Source organism: Schistocerca serialis, chromosome 4, assembly GCF_023864345.2.
Source record: "Schistocerca serialis cubense isolate TAMUIC-IGC-003099 chromosome 4, iqSchSeri2.2, whole genome shotgun sequence".
Taxonomy (NCBI): Eukaryota; Metazoa; Arthropoda; class Insecta; order Orthoptera; family Acrididae; genus Schistocerca; species Schistocerca serialis.
The window spans coordinates 345665309-345682441 of NC_064641.1; the positions used below are offsets into that span (position 1 = coordinate 345665309).

The 17133-nt window shown below is 37.5% G+C and overlaps 1 protein-coding gene across 1 annotated transcript in view; it reads right to left on the reverse strand.

Annotated features, from left to right (window-relative positions):
- The window catches only part of LOC126474447 (MAP kinase-activating death domain protein), a 596268-nt gene extending 591483 nt beyond the window's left edge, over positions 1–4785 (reverse strand). The window contains exons 1-2 of the mRNA XM_050101918.1: positions 4659–4785; positions 62–723 (exon numbers count right to left, since the gene is read on the reverse strand). Of these exons, the coding sequence (XP_049957875.1) occupies positions 62–359 (298 nt within the window). The 5' untranslated portion in view covers positions 360–723; positions 4659–4785. The remainder of the gene's footprint in view (positions 1–61; positions 724–4658) is intronic.
- Positions 4786–17133: the final 12348 nt, after the last annotated feature.

The following is a 17133-nucleotide window of genomic DNA, read 5'->3' on the forward strand; positions in this document are numbered from 1 at the left end:
TTTTTTTTTTTACTCTCATGGGATTAAATCTTGATAATGTTACCAGGAGATTAATACTGACCTGAATCCTTCTCAGTTAATGTGAAGACAAAAGAGGTTGCTTCTCGTAGAGCAGTACGGCGTGGTCCCACAGAGACACAGCCTTCCGGCTGACAAAAGTAAACCATGTCAAGAGGCAAAGGGAAATCCTTGTGGTCTTCCATTGGATACCTGCGCAACAGTTCTGGAGTCTGCACTGCAGGAGTACTGCCACTGGAGCCCACTCTTGAGCCTGGTCCCGGACCTGGTGGGCGTGCTCCCACAATGGCGAGGTAGTCCACCAAACGGGGACAGAGAAACTTTTTTTGAATATCACACATTGTCTACAGAATTTGTCACGTCACTTGTTGGCTAAATTTTTGATGACGGAGCTCTTGTATGACAGCACAGTGCAGCGATGAGCACATGGTTGTGTTAATTCTATTATTTACAAGAGGATATTGTTAATTAATATGCAACATTAAATCTCCACTTCTCCTGGTCATCTTAATGTTCTCAAGAAATTGTTTAAAATCCAAAGTGTTTTCTTACTGAGTATTCTGCAGCTTTTGTGAACTAGATAATCACAACTGTGATTCATTTCACAGCACAAAAGTGAGCTGTTAATGGCACTGGTGCATAAAATCTTCAGTCAGACAGCAGATTATGATGTCTAGTGTTGCCAGTTCCATCTTTTTCATGCCACTGTAAAAAAAAATAATAAATAAAAAATAAACTTGTTTTTATTTATTACCAAAGACAACAGCAAGGAGTTTGCAATTACATTTTTATGGATTAATTAATAATTAGAAAATGTAACTGAAGCACTGAGAAGCTAATAATACAAATACTATAAAATTTTTGAAATTGGCACAAGGTGTTATAATCAAGTTGTGCTCAAATTTCAACAAGCTAGCCTTCATTTCTAGCAGTCTATATTCCTCACTTCACATGTTGTATTTTAGATCTAAAGTTGCTTGAGACTTTATAACAATTAATTTTTATGATCAAGCAGTCCAAGGGTGTACTGTCAGGTCGTAGCATACAACAGGCACAATATTTCGGTGATCAGACATGTCACCATTATCATCAGGTGCACAGTTCATCAGCACATCTGACGAAGATGACACGTCTGATTGCAGAAATATTGCACCAGTTAGGTCCTATTAACTGGCAGTGCATTCAAGAGTGTTTCAATTAACAAGTACACCAGGATTAACTGAAGAATCATATTAAATTTTACAAATAAGCAGGATGTCAATAAAACTGAAGACCTTCAATTACAGCACTTCTTTGTTTGTAAAAAATGAAACCTTCTTATAGTACAAGCCAGTTGAATGTAAGCTGTGCAGAGGCATTGATATTGTAGCAGTGTGCACAGCAATGTGCAAGAAAAAGTGTGAGTACTCTAGTCAATACAAAACTATGCTATTCAACAAGTTGTACAATATATTACACTAACTCATAAAGACACTTTGGCATGATGGTCTAATTTATGCTACTTTAAAGCAATAGCAAGCTAGGGATTAGCACTCAGAAACTACAGATTTCTGAAAGAAACAAAATACATGAACAATTATGAAGTAGACACAAGTAGTAAGCAGTTCTGAAGTTCTGTCAGGACTGGGTAGGAATTTCAATTTCTGTTGCAAGTAAATGTGCAAAGGAGATGAAAAGATGTTTCTTGTACTTGGAAGCTAATCAGATACCAGCTGGTGATAGCTGGCTAGAAAAATTTGTGGACAATCTCATATTGCCAAGCATATAAAAATTTAGCACAAGTCAAAAAAATCTGATAAATTTTTTGTATCAAAATTTAAGCATTCAGAAATTGCTGAAAACAATTACAAATACATTGCCTAGTGTGGATAACATTCATCATTCAAAACACAATTCGTCCCCATCATACAAGAATGACTAGCATTTGGATGAAAGAGGAAGACTTCTGAGTGGACCTTACAAATCACAATTCTTAAACCTAACTACAACACAAAAAATTGTGTAAATTTCTAGCACTTTCATCCTGCATTGGTAAAACATCTGCATCTACAACTACAATCTGCAAAGCACAGTGAGGTGCATGGCAGAGGCTACATCCCATTGTATTAGTTATTAAGGTTTCTTCCTGATCCATTCACGTACAGAGTGTGGGAAGAACGATTGCTTGAGTGCCTCTGTGCATGCAGTATTTATTCTAATATTACCCTCACAATCCCTCTGTGAGAGATATTTGAAGACATGATAATGAACAGGTTGGAAACACAGATATTCCTGTCCTAACCCCAAAATGGTTTCCAAAAGAGCACAGGTACCCAGGACAATTTATAAATCATCAATGTCAGGGCAACTTGCATGTAGAAATCCAGTGTCTGTCACCATTATTTGATGGTGACTACTAAACCATGGTAATTCTTATATTATTATAAAAACTGATAAACTTCAGCCTGCCTAACTGCCTTGTATTTGGCATCAAGTTATTTTTATGAGAGAAAAATATAAGTTAGATACAAAAATATATTGATTGGTGCCGGAATAATGATGCAAAGGTAACCTCAAAGAGCAACTCGAAGGAGAATTCTAATTGTTCTTTGCTCTGGTTACTGCAGTATGCCTATGATAAAGCTACATACACACACACACACACTAACTGATTTATACAGTACTCAATTTTATACATCTACTCAGAATGAAAATAACACATACATTATGAACAAAACAGAAAAGTCACTGATAATTATGAGGTTAATACGTGGAAAATGGTGGGGAGCCCATTATACCACTCCTTTAACTTTGTACACAACTATAAAGTGACCAGTTTTAGCTTATGCTAGTTTTTCTTGTGATAGTGGTTCAAAAGCAAGGAATCCATTCTAACGCCTAAGAATAGGGACCTCAGAGCAATGAGCTCAACTCTTACAAATTCCTTGCCAAAGAAAGCAGTGAAAATGTCTTCAATTATCCAAAGGATAATTTCCTTCGACAGAAATTACAAGAAATGGAACACAAAAGAACTGAAATTTTGCACCAATTACACAATTATGTCTAATATGCCCAACTACCAGCACAAACATGTACTGAAGTCTTAATATATCAATTTAGTACATAATGGCAGAAGAATTCACAACTGTCTACAGACAACTGGTCCAGATATATTTGGAATTTGCAACTGCCATACATTTGCAAATTAAGCAACATAGAAGCACTTTATTGGAAATAGGAAAATATTTGGACCTGGAATTATCAGGTAATGGTTTGGTTTAAACATAAGCTTCAAATGTTCATGCAGTTTGCAAAGATTGGTCTTAAAAGCATGTCACAAGATATTATAGATTGCACAATTCTTTGTACCAAATTAATCCAAATTTTATTTTGCATTAAAATTTCCATATTTAAAACAAAGACTCTCACTCTACATGAAGCACCAACCTCCACGTTACGTATTAGGGAACACAATCTGTTAATTGCAGCTGTCCAAAATGGTATAAATGTAAATTAGATATAGCAGACACAATGGATGAAAAAAACAAAAAACTGTAAGGAATAAGTTAGATCTTTTTGGGGATTCTAGCACACAGACTTACTGTAAAAGATTTTTTGTGAACAGCGGTGTGACACTAAAAAGTTGAAAATAAAATTTAATTGGCAAATTTATAAACAGAATCACTCACCCATCCCTCCCTCTCTCTCTATGGCACCACCAAACTATCTCACTCTAACTTCATGTTCCCTATTTCTATTGGATTTATGTATCTTATTTATGAAAGATGGGATGGGAGAGAGGGAGAAGGAGAAATGCAGCTGTGGTTAGTCCCTAACTTGAGTGTCTGTTATTTATATTTCAAGTATTTCTTTGCTGTATTAGTTATGTTCATTAATATGGCAGACCATCATTTCAAAAACTCCCTTTCCAAGAGAAATGAAGTAGCTCAGTAACACTGCTGATGCTACGAACTGATATTTCATGTACTGCTACTGTTTCTGAAAATGCCAAGAAAAATCTTACAGAATCAGGGCTGCATGAATTAATTGGAAACATTCACAACACATACATTTTAAGGTATCAGAAAACACATAGTTAGCCAGTTCAAGGAAAGGCAACAAAACGTCCAACAACTGGTAAATCCTCCAGTTAATGAGGAAGTCAGCTGAATCCCTAGCCATCCAATGACGGAGAAAATCATCTGTGTACCATATAAGTACTAAGAAAGTCAAACCAATAAGTATAAAGCACAATAATGAGTACCACTCTTAAGATAATTATTTAATACATTATTTAATTGATAAATATGGCACATTTACAAATAACTAAAGCACCATACAAATTTTAGAAAGTTACTGGCATCATGTGAGCCACAAAACACCACATAAAAAATCTTACTGAAATGAGAATGCAAAAAAAGTAGCGAAACTAGAAATAAATCGATCAAACAGAAAAAAAATTAAGCCAAAGGAGGAAAAAAAACCACATCACAAATGGGAAAAAAATATTCTATTTATGTCTGCACTAATTTTATGTTCAAATTCCCAGAACACAGTCAACAGCTAATACAGCAATCTTGCAATATACATGACTACACATTTGAGTTCTAGCACAATTTATAGTTATTTCTGCAGCACAGTAAAAGATTCTTAATACTTACACATAGGTTTCCACTAAAATTTCAAAGAGAATTTTCTTTCAATTGAGATAAGATTATATAAATGTTTCACTCTCTCTATGAATGCAAAACTATGGAGAAAGATAAGTACAATTGTACAAAAGAAGAGGTAGGCATATATGTCTTGCGGATAAAATACTAGGAGACATGACAACCTTCCTAGTGCCCGAGAGCCACTGGAGGCATCAGGGAGTTGACCCATTTCTGAGCCTGCTCCTTTATCCACCAATCAATACAATCTGGGGCTGGAATGTATGCTGCCATCTGGTAGCTTCTACTTGCAGCTCTCTTGCATGCTGAAATACTGATCCACTGCACACACCACATCTGACTTGCGTTTTTAAAAACAAAGCAACTTATTTATAATCTCATCACATAACAATGTGTTAAACAGTATTGAAAATGTAAACTGAGGTAAATTAAGGAAAATATTGTAGAACTAAAGCCAGGTACAATTCGAGAGCATTTCTTATATATAAATGCCATAGTAAAATGAATAAATTGTTATTTGTAGTCACTTATAATATTACTACAGTAATAATTATTCATTAAGAGTAATGAGCAAGAATCTTATCAGATAGTAAAACATTTTTAGGATAATTACAGAAAAATATTCATGACAAAGAGAAAGTAAAGGCAGTTACCAGGAACTTAAGCAGTTCCTTTTCAGATTATATTTGTTCATGCCTCATGGGAGTCCATCAAATTAATTATCCTCTATTCTCTAATTGAAGTTGACTGTCTTATACTAATTTCTTTGGAAATCAGAAACCAACCCACAAATAAAAACTGAGTTGCAGGTGAGTTAATTAAATGACCATTTACTCATTATCTGTCCAAACTTCCTTACAAATGCTTCATAAGGAGTAACAAAATGTATGAGTTGGGTTTCATTTTGAGGCCTCCTTTATTACAGACATAAATCAACAATGAATAATGTCATTTACCTAGGAGAGGCAGTTTTTATTGGACATGTCATGGTATTACAGTTTAACATAAGACATCATTCACATATACAAGCATTTACATACTAGATACAGGTCATAGTTTGGGAAGGATGGGATAGATACTTGGCCATGACATTATAGTAGGAACTATTCCAGAATTTGCCTGGGGTAACACAGGGAAACCACAGAAAACCTAAATCAATAAATTTAGAGTTAATTAATTTTATGATTAGCAGGATGGGGCATAACAACACTGACTAGGTTTTGCACATGTGTGTGTATCACAAATGGAACAGCCCTGTACTGTGGTTACCTGACGTAATCAGTTTGTGCAGGAGGCAATCTATAAATCTTATGAATCTTCTTATGAAATCTTTTATTTATTTGCTGAGATTGCTACATTAACACAGTAGTGGACTACTAGTTTTGGCAATATAAACTGCCATCTTCAGATCTATGAAAGGAAATGTGCCAAGGCTACAAGCTTAAACCAATATTGAAACACAATAGGGCATACACGAAAACTCAATGACAAAAAATTATGTACCCATAAAACCAGGCAGTGGTAGTTACATCACACAATAATTTAAATCACTCCATTACAAGAAGAACACACACTGTGCTGTAAGATAATAATCCCATAAAATTCTGTTCATATGGACCTCAGTTTCTCTGTTATAGTCAACATAGCATCAAACCCATGAAACAACATTATATGCCATGTATCTATTTTGTTCATGTTCTAAAAATTCGAAGTTGTACATACATTATGGTTGCACATCTGGCATATTGCTGTAATGCTTTTACTTTATAATAGCATGTTTTTATTTAATTTTACTTATTCGGTGTATTTATTGTTGTATTTTGAACTTTGGATTGCATCTGTGCATATGAACAGAATTTTATGAGACTTATTATCTGACAGCACATTGTATGTTCTTCTCGTGGTGATGCGGTTTACATCATTTTACAATGCAACTTGCACTGGGCAGTTTTATGGGTAAGTAATTTTCTCACTTTGAGTTTTCGTGAATGCCCTACTGTGCTTTTATATTGCTTCAAGTTTGTAACCGGACCATATTTTCTTTTATAGACTTGAAATGGCAATTTATATTGCCAAAGCTTGCAATCCACTAATATGTTAACATAGTAATCTTACAAATAAATAAAAGTGATCATAAGAAAACTGCATTATGAAAGAGCCTTAGTTTAAAACTGTGAGGTTTTAACACCTGCACATTGTAAATTTACTGATCCAATTCTTCTTCTTTAATTTGTAGATTATATCTTGTTCAGTAACAAAATCTACCAACAGATGATACACATACGCAGCTGGTTTGACAACACTTTCCCACACATGCAACACATCATTTGGAGTATACAACAAACATCAATGTTTAACATTTTAAACTGGACTTGTCCTATAATCAATAAACGTCCCGCTATTAAAGTATGTAATAAATGAAAACAGATGAATAAATATTGACTATAATAATATTATGATCAACTAATATACATTAATTCTTTACAAGATGTTTGTTCTGTACTGTAAATATACCTGTACTACAGGTTTAATTCATTGTTTTGATATAGGCTCCTGCATTCATTTATTCCTGTTGTGAGTGCCAAAACCTCATGCCTGATGCCACTGTTACAATGGATTAGTAATGTCATACAGAAAACTATAGCCAATATTGTGTCCAGTTACTATCAAATAGATTTCACAGTGCAATTTAAAACTGTTTTTGTAATTTCTCTAAATATGAATTTGTGTATAAAGATCACACTCCATTAGCATCCACCCCCATACCAGACAAGTTACTGGCAGCAAGTATGATCCAAAAACTATACCTGCTACCTCTATGAAGTCATCAGAGTCACTATATTATCACAACACTTTATAAGTACTACTGCCACTATATTCTGATACTAATTGTAAGTTGTTAACCATGTCTATTCCTGCTTCACAGCAATGAGAGACGATTCCTCTTGCTCATTTGCCCTTTTGCACGAGTCGTCACCACTGAAAGATTTTTGCCAAATTCTGCATAAAACTTTCCTTTCCACATTCACTTCATGTAATGCCTTTTCACTCCGCAGTAAAACAAAGTTTTCGCTGTTCAAAAAACAAGGGGTCCTTCTAGATTTGCAGACACCTCTCTGGTATTTACGTTGTGTGACTGCTGTTCGTATTTTACATTTTGGTGCGTTTCCACAACTGTGGCAGTTTTCTTTCATTGTCAGATATGTAACGACTTTAAATCATAGCGACTGAAAATAAACACGTATACCAGTGTTGTAATCATTGCAGTGACTAGAGACACGGATGAATCTATGAGTCTGCAAATAAGAACTTGTTCGCGCAGATAATATGATCGTAACTTTAAGTTTTGAGAGACCAGAAGCAACTATGCGGTATGATAAGAAATTTATTTCATGTTACACAGGCAGATGGTGTTGTACAAAGAATAGATTAAAGAACGTCTCTTCCACACCCAGAGCATACAGCGGATGTTCCTGCAGCAGTTAGGGCTCTATGTTCGAGAGAAAAGCAAATGATGATTTATCTGGAACTTTCTTAAAGGTATGGTCTTAAAAATGATCAAGGCACCACAACTTCGTCCCTCCTGCACCAAAGCACAGGGATATTAATATTTCCACTAATCGAACCCGCACATCTATACTACTACTTTAGGTGATTCTAATGCGTCATCGAGTGTAATTGCACCCCAATTTTAAAAATTAAAATCAGGAAAAAAAGATTTTGTTGGTGCGTTACTGATAGGCTGCATTTATTTTCCACAACAATGATTTATCAAAACAACAACTTTTAAGTCACACATTGTTAGTCATACATGAAAAAAAAAAAACAGTTCGTAAATTACAGGCATTATTAATTATCAGTCGCTAATGTCATCGTTGCTGGTATGCTCTGAGCAGTGTCCGCATTCGAAACAAATAATAGTTCCACAACCATCCTCGATGCCGCTCCAGAAAACATCTTCTCTTCCATCCAGAGTATTTGAAATACATTACCGGGTACTTCTTGCTTGATTTTACACTCATTGGCACTTCGATTCTTTTCAAGACAGCCGAAACCCAGTGTGCAATAATATGGGGTGCGGCACGCTTAATTTTTCCTGTCGGAGTCGGTTCATGGTTTAGTTCGCAAAACCATTTTTCGTACTTTTCCTGGCCGTGGATCTTTTTTGCGTCGTCACTGAGATGACCACAAAATGCACCACGACAAAGCACTGATAGTAGTTTGGTAAGCCCACCTAGATGGAGTTTTCATGCGTTTCGGAGCCAGTAAAGCATTAAAGTTCAGTCATCCACCCTGTCGCGCCGTGCGGTTTGAGGCGTCATGTCACTGACTGGGCGGTCCCTCCCACCGGAGGTTCGAGTCCCTCCCTCGGGTATTAGATTAGAGATTAGATCAGATTAGATTAGTTTTTCATTCCATAGATCCGTGTTGAGGAGATCCTCGTGGATGTGGAACATGTCACCTTTTTTTTTAAAAAAAAAAAAAAAAAAAAAAAGCTGAAATAACAATACTAATAGTATGAATATATACAATACATCATTTGTTTCTATTAAAAAATTCGTCAATGGAGTAGGAGGAGTTGGCCACTAGTAAGTCTTTCAGGCTCTTTTTAAACTGATCTTTATTTGTAACTAAATTTTTTATGTTTGCTGGCAAATTATTGAAGATGAGTGTTCCTGAGTAGTGGACCCCTTTTTGAACTAAAGTAAGTGCTTTTAAGTCCTTGTGCAGATCATTTTTGTTCCTGGTATTGTATGTATGAATTGAGCTGTTTGTTAGAAAAAGAGATATATTATTTAGGACAAATTTCATTAAGGAGTAAATATACTGAGAGGCAGTAGTTAGTATACCCAGTTCTTTGAAGAGGTTTCTACAAGACGTCCGTGAGTTTACTCCACAAATAATACATATTAGGCCTACACGCTTTTGGACTCTGAAAACTTTTGTTTGACTTGAAGAGTTACCCCAAAATATTATACCATATGACATTATGGAATGAAAGTAGGCAAAGTATGCAAGCTTTTTCACTTTTATGTCGCCTATGTCTGCTAACACTTGAATTGCAAATACATATTTGTTAAGGCGTTTCTGCAGTTCTGTGGTGTGCTCCTCCCAACTGAATTTATTATCAAGTTGTAATCCCAGGAATTTAAGACTGTCAACCTCTTCTATCTGCTCTTCTTCGTACTTTATGCATATGTGTGTGTTTTTCTTAGCATAACTTAGTTTTTGTTATTTTACGTAGTATGAAAGTTTAGGTACTGATGACCTAAGCAATTTGGTCCTTTACGAATTCAGACACATTTGAACATCCCTTCTCTTGATTTAGAATGTTAACGTCATATGGGAATAACTATTAATTTTTTAGGGGTCTTGGGGCTTGTTTTCCGCTTAAAGATTGAGAAAGGTCGAAATTTGCGTCCATCTGCTGTGATTGCCAATATTACAGTTATGCCCTGGTTTTCACACCTGATATTTTACTGGTAACTTCTTTTGTTCCCTTTCGTCAATCATGTAATTACATGGCACGTCACACTAAATTGGAGTCTCATCAGCGTTGCGTATTCGGCCCATCGAAAAATTCTACTCTTTCCGAAGTGTGATGACATACCGCTGAAACTCTCAAAGTTTTTTCTCAAAATCGTATGGTAGCTTTTGGCATACTGTTGTACGGCGTCGTGGAGATAAGGCCGACGTTTCATAAAGGGATCAACACATCCGCGGCTAGCCTTGAAAACTCTTGCCTCGGTATATTAATAACTCCTGCCATCTCTTTCGCTTTGTTTCTATGGTGTCACAAATCACAGATTGCCCATTCTTGCTCCTTTCACGGACAGACTCCAAAACTTTCACTTCAACGTTAGGACGTCTTCCTTTGCAAGGACCAGTGAATTTTTTTCTAGTAGCGGTAGTTGCAAATGATGTCAATTTCTGTTTCTTCCACGTTGTTGTTGTTGTCGTCTTCAGTCCTGAGACTGGTTTGATGCAGCTCTCCATGCTACTCTATCCTGTGCAAGCTTCTTCATCTCTCAGTACCTACTGCAACCTACAACCTTCTGAATCTGCTTAGTGTATTCATCTCTTGGTCTCCCTCTACGATTTTTACCCTCCACGTTGCCCTCCAGTACTAAACTGGTGATCCCTCGATGTCTCAGAACATGCCCTACCAACCGATCCCTTCTTCTAGTCAAGTTGTGCCACAAACTTCTCTTCTCCCCAATCCAATTCTTCCACAAGCGAACGTTATTCTCAGCTAAACATAAATTTCGTCCCGTTCTCCTGTTACTGTATTTTTCAGTAAAAAGAATTACTTTGCGCTTGAAAGTAGCATCATACGATGTTCTCTGCTTGCTTTCTGTTTCGTGACTACCGCATATTTCGGCTGCTAAGACGATAGTTGCAGCATAAAAAAGTGCACCCAAAATCGGGGTCGTCTTACGACAGACGTAAAATATAGATTGAAATTTATATAAATTAAAACCATTGTAGAATTAAATAAAACATACACCAATTGATTCAAAACGCTGCAAAATACAATTCGACATCTAAGGAAAGCAGCTCCTCAAGTACATCCTCAATTACTTTTTTAAGAAGCCCGTCATTTGGGTCCCATTCGGCACCTTGTGAATCGATTTCCGCTTCGTCTATAATATCCCATAACAAATCGTTCTTAGTGCCATCCATAGCCTTGGATATCCCACACTTCTTGAATGGTTTGATCACTGCTTCCACCTTCGTTTTTTCCGTGATCTGATCACGAAATCACACAAAACATCAAGTGATGCCGCCTGCATAGCTCCACCTTTCGTAAACGACTTTTGTCACTCATCATCCCATTGTTCCATCGATCAACATGTGGTCTTTGAATGGTTTATTCAGAGGGACGTCAAAAGGATGTAGCATCGAAGTCAAACTACCCCGATAAAACAGCAGTCTTAGTACTGCTTCGTGCTATGTGATTTTTGTTATTCTCATAGGGTTGCCGATTGTCCCGAAATATGGGAGCTATCACCGTTATAGACTTTCTTGTCCCGACAAGACCCAATTTTTTCCACAGTTAGTTTTATTTATGTCAATAAGTGTATGTTGACAATGTCTCACTGACGGCGTTGCATGTTGGGCATATTGTATCCACAATGCACGGATCTTCTAGGTGTAGCGCCATTATTCGAGAAAATACCAAACTTCAAGGACTGTGCTGAAGGGCCACACGGAAGAATCGGGCAGTTCCCATTTGAATAGCAATGTGATAAGATGATTCTTTCTAAACGTACTACGAACGAGTGCAAGTTAATATAATGTTTGAAGTCTGTTCACTGCAGGTATTTAGAGAGTTAAGTGTAGTGAGTGACGTGTACTTTGATGACTAAAGCGATATCGGCGACTGTTTGCGTCTAATGGATTTATCAAATCATAGCTTACGAAAATGCCTGAGTATCAAAAGAGACAGTGGTCTGTGGTCTTTTGCTAAGAAAGGACGTACGGATCAGGGCTCGCTGTGTGAGATTTGTAGCTGTTTCATCTCAGTAACTCGCGGAGGTAAGGTAGACGTGAGGCATCGCACTTCTACAAGAAACCATACAAACAGATTAGCGGTAGCATCGACAACAAAGCCTATTTCGACATTCATGATTAAAGAAGATACCCAGGAAGAACTGCTCGTTGCTGCTGCTTAACTAATAACAGCTTATAAAGCTGTAATTCTTCATGTTTTCCCGGCGATCTGTTGACGTCTTGGATATTCGGGAATCCAGCGGGATGTTCGCGTCGTTCTCGCAAGATATTTCAACAGCGTGCCTCGCTGTCTTCTTCAGGTGCTACCTGAGACAGCGATTATTAAAAATAATCTCACACCACACTCGTGTCCGAATGCATAAAACAATTGCAAGAAGTTTCATTTTACGGCATAGGCACCAATGCATCGAACCAAAAGGATGAAAAGGTGTTTCCTTTAGTTGTTTAATACTTTACTGAAACTGATGGAATCCAACAGAAACTCATGAGAACTGCAAATTTCATTAGATAAATTAGTTGCTTTTTGTGGAGCCGGTACCAATACTAACCGAACGGAAGGCTTCTTCGACGCAGCCAGGGGAATGTGTTTCACCAAATTAAAGACGAACTAGGAAAACATGTAGAAGGAATTGAGTACCTTATTCACATTCTCCTCGATGCTATATCAAACGCAGCTGGAGTCTTAACTGTCGGCTTGAAATAATCACCACGAAAATATTTAATTATCTTTCAATATACACGGTAAGGATAGAGAAACTGAGAGAGTTCTGCTTATACGTTGATGTATATCATCAGACGCTTCCATCTCACTCAAAAACAAAACGGCTGTCGTTAACACCCGCAGCTGAGTAGAATTCTTGAGTTTTCTTTTCCTTTTCAGCGATCACAGGCCGTGTAGACCACGTACTGCATCAACGATCTGATTCCATCTTCTTCTATCTATCGCTCTCCACGCTGCAGATATTCCTAATGCTGCGATGTCCTCTATGTCACCTTTACATCGCGTGCGAGGTCCGCCCCCGGTAGCTGAGTGGTCAGCGCGAGACTGTCAATCCTAAGGGCCCGGGTTCGATTCCCGGCTGGGTCGGAGATTTTCTCCGCTCAGGGACTGGTTGTTGTGTTGTCCTAATCATCATCATTTCATACCCATCGACGCGCAAGTCGCCGAAGTGGCGTCAAATCGGAAGACTTGCACCAGGCGAGCGGTCTACCCGACGGGAGACCCTCGTCACACGACATAAATAAACCGTCTGCGAGATCGGCCCAATGATCTTGTTGCTTGGACAGTGCCCTCCAATGCCTTCTTAAGAATTGAGCTGGTTTCCATTCGAGCTGCATGGCCAGGCAACTGCAGCCTCCTACTTGGTTGCTTCATTAACTGATAAATTTCAGTGTTCTTTCGAACTCTCCAGATGTAATTCTCCAACACAGGTCCCCAGATTTTTCTCATCACTTTTCTTTCGAAAATATTCAGTTTTTCTCTTTCTTTCTTGGTAAGTGTCCAGCTTTCCAAACCATATAGTACTACTGGGCAGACGATATGTTATATATCTTACTTTTAACTGAGCTGCTTAGAGCGTACAGACATCTTGACCTTGAGGCTATTCTGTCATTTGCCGGCCAGAGTGGCCGAGCGGTTCTAGGTGCTACAGTCTGGAACCGCGCGACCGCTACGGTCGCAGGTTCGAATCCTGCCTCAGGCATGGATGTGTGTGATGGCCTTAGGCTAGTTAGGTTTAAGTAGTTCTAAGTTATAGGGGACTGATGACCTCAGCAGTTAAGTCCCATAGTGCTCAGAGCCATTTGAACTATTCTGTCATTTATATCCAGTGTTATGAGTGTTAACGATATTTTTACTACTGAAGCGCGATCCAAGGTATTTAAACTGATGAACTTCTCTGAATCTAGAATGGTGGTCAGTTTCAAAGTGAGGATTTGGGTTTATGACTCGACCTATTTCGATATATTCCGTTTTCTCTTGGCTTATCAAAAGTTCCATTTTGTTGGCACTGTGCCTGAGAGATCTGTACGTGTCCCTCAGCTCTTCTTCTGTTTTACTAACACTAGATTACCTGCGTATTCCAGGAGTTTCATTTCACTGTGTTCGTGTCGGAGACCATTTTATAGCTATAACTTACTCTCTCGAATCACTTTCTCTAAAGAAAGGTTGAAGAGAATTTGAGCTTTGGATGCGATTAAAACAATTTTTGACGCCGAAGACAGGCCACCTAAAATAATTTCAAGTTTCTTCAGTAGTTCGATCTTGTTTCTACAGTCAAACTCGGCTATGTTTGAAAATAAATATAAGAGGCATGGAGAAGAATAAAGTCTCGAAAATTGAAATAAGAAATATATTAATCGACACTCACAGAAGTCTGAGTGAAAGGGAGACTGCCAATTTTATTGGCATGCAAACCAAGATGAATTTGAACAAATTAAAGAATTAGAACACTAATCAAGAAATAATTAATTTGATTTTGAAATTTGAAGAAGAGACAATGGCTTTCTATGCCATAGGATTTTAGCACTTAGAGAAATCGGCTATTTCTTTTAAAATATTAAGTATTTGATTGGATTACGCTATCTGAAACCCCAGACTGGATGATGATTGAAAACACTATTATATGCCTGACTGACGCTTTTATAAATAACAAGGTTTATTACCCAACTCAGTGCGTGTATTATTATCCAGATGAACACTGTTCTAAACTAAATTTTCTGGCCGTTGGTAGCTTGGGGATAGTCTTACAGGACGGGCATACAGCAAAACAACATATCTTTGACGAAAATTTGTACTTCGTCTTATCCGAAGGTCGTCTTCTCCGCCAAAGTATATGACCTAAGGGTCCAGTCACACGCGTCCGGGCCATGTCCGTGGCGACACACGTCCGAGTATCTGCCGTCACCCGGAGGACGAAATACCATTACAATAAATGTAGCGGTCCAGATATGACCGGACTGTGTTCGAGGAACGTCAAGGAGCCGAGAGCGTGCCGGGTGGAATTTGTTCTGTTTCAATTTTTACGTGACGAACGACGCCATGTTAGAATTGTTCTGTAGGCTTTGCAACCGTGCAAGACTGTTTTGTGCACAAAAAAAAGTGGAAACACTAATGAAATAAGTTTGTAAATTTCCTGTGCTTTACAAGCAGCCTCCAGAAAGTGTCTTTTTTCCCAATTTTGGTTATAGTTTGTTTAAAAGTTGACAGAAGGTGTGCTGCGTCATCTTAAAATATTCAAAAGACCTTGTTTCACCATCCATGAGATTAGGAAATAATATTCAAAATTCTCCCTGTACTGGTCTTGTTTTCCAGACAATATGGACTCACTTTTTTTTCTTCTTCCTATAAAGCAATTGTTATAAGCCCCAATTCACTATTACGAAAATTAGCGGATATATTTACAACTTTTACAAACAGAAACAGACCACCATTCCCGAGTCACTACTAGGAGCAACAGACATGCGGACGAGTCTCGGTTATGTGTGTTTCCTAGAGGAACAGGCCGGAGCACTGGCGTCATTTGTCCGAAGCTTGGTCTTCACACGGCCCGGACATGTGTGACCTAGGGTGTCCATTTCATTTTCATTGAAAACAGAGACATTTAAAATACATTAGAGAAAAATCTGGGACAATGAAGAAAAAAAACAGGACATAAATATTGTATTGACTAAATTTAATACACATACAATTTTACCTTTACAACGTGCACTCAGATGATCCCAAATCACTTTTTACAATTATTCTGCCACACTACCACTGTACTTTTCACTTTTATGTGCTTTATCAAGAAGTGCATTTCCGTTTGAAATTCTATCATAAAAGTCAGTACACGATACACCATTAAACTGTGTTTTGACAATGAGCAAGGCCCTCACTGTTTCAACTTTCATTCTGTTTTTTTCATCTGACCACAAAGCGTTCACTATCGAAAACACACGTTACACAGCAGCATTTGACCCAGGAACTGCCAGACAAAACTCTAAATCATGTTTCTCATGTTAATGTTTTTACTTTTGAAAATTCATCGAACAGTTCGTCTTCATCAACAGGAAAATTTGGTACAATGCTTTTAACAAAAACATAACAGTCCTGAACATCCTTCCATTGTAGCTGCCCCTTTTTAGTATTAACCCAGTCAAATGCTTTGAAAGGTGTGAGAAATGGTAAACACCATTCTTTAATATATTCAATGCAAGAGACATAGAAGATGTCAGCATAAATATGAAATTGTTCTACTGTAATTTCACCCTCTTCTTCCAGCTTTCTTAGAGTCTCATGTACACAGGATGTGAGTAATCTTTCAGATTTTCTGCATTGTAATTTACCCAATAATTTGTTTATTTCTTGATAAACTTCCACTATTGTGCTTTCTTGTTTCTCAATACATTTAATTGTTGTGGAGAAAGGTTTTAGCTGGCTAACAAGAAAATGTAGAAGAACAATAGACACAGGGTTATCAAAGAATTGTTTAAGGATAACAGGACACTTATCAAGAGAAATGAAATATGATTTCAATGCAGGAAATATCTCTACAATTCTTTCCAATACTGGAAAGCCACCTTGTCTTGCTGTGCCCAGGTACAGTTTTGTATTCAGTTTCAGTAAACTTACAGAATGACTTCAGAGATTCAACCCTTACTGTATATATGTGGAAATGCTGGTAGATTTTGTTTACAATTAACTGGCATCGATGGGTAGGCAATCTGAGCCAGTCTGAAAGGAATTGTGCACCACATGTGCTGGACAGCCAACACCTACTATATTATTCACAGTGTTCTGTTGCAGTTTATAGAACAAATTGTTTTTTCCTTCCCTCTGCCTACTACTAAAATTGGTGTTAGTGTTGTCTGCAGAAACTGCAATGACCTTTCCCTCAAGATCATATTTCTTTAAAACCTCTAGCACATAATTCTGAAGTACATCTGAAGTTTCTCCATCTAAATCAACCAA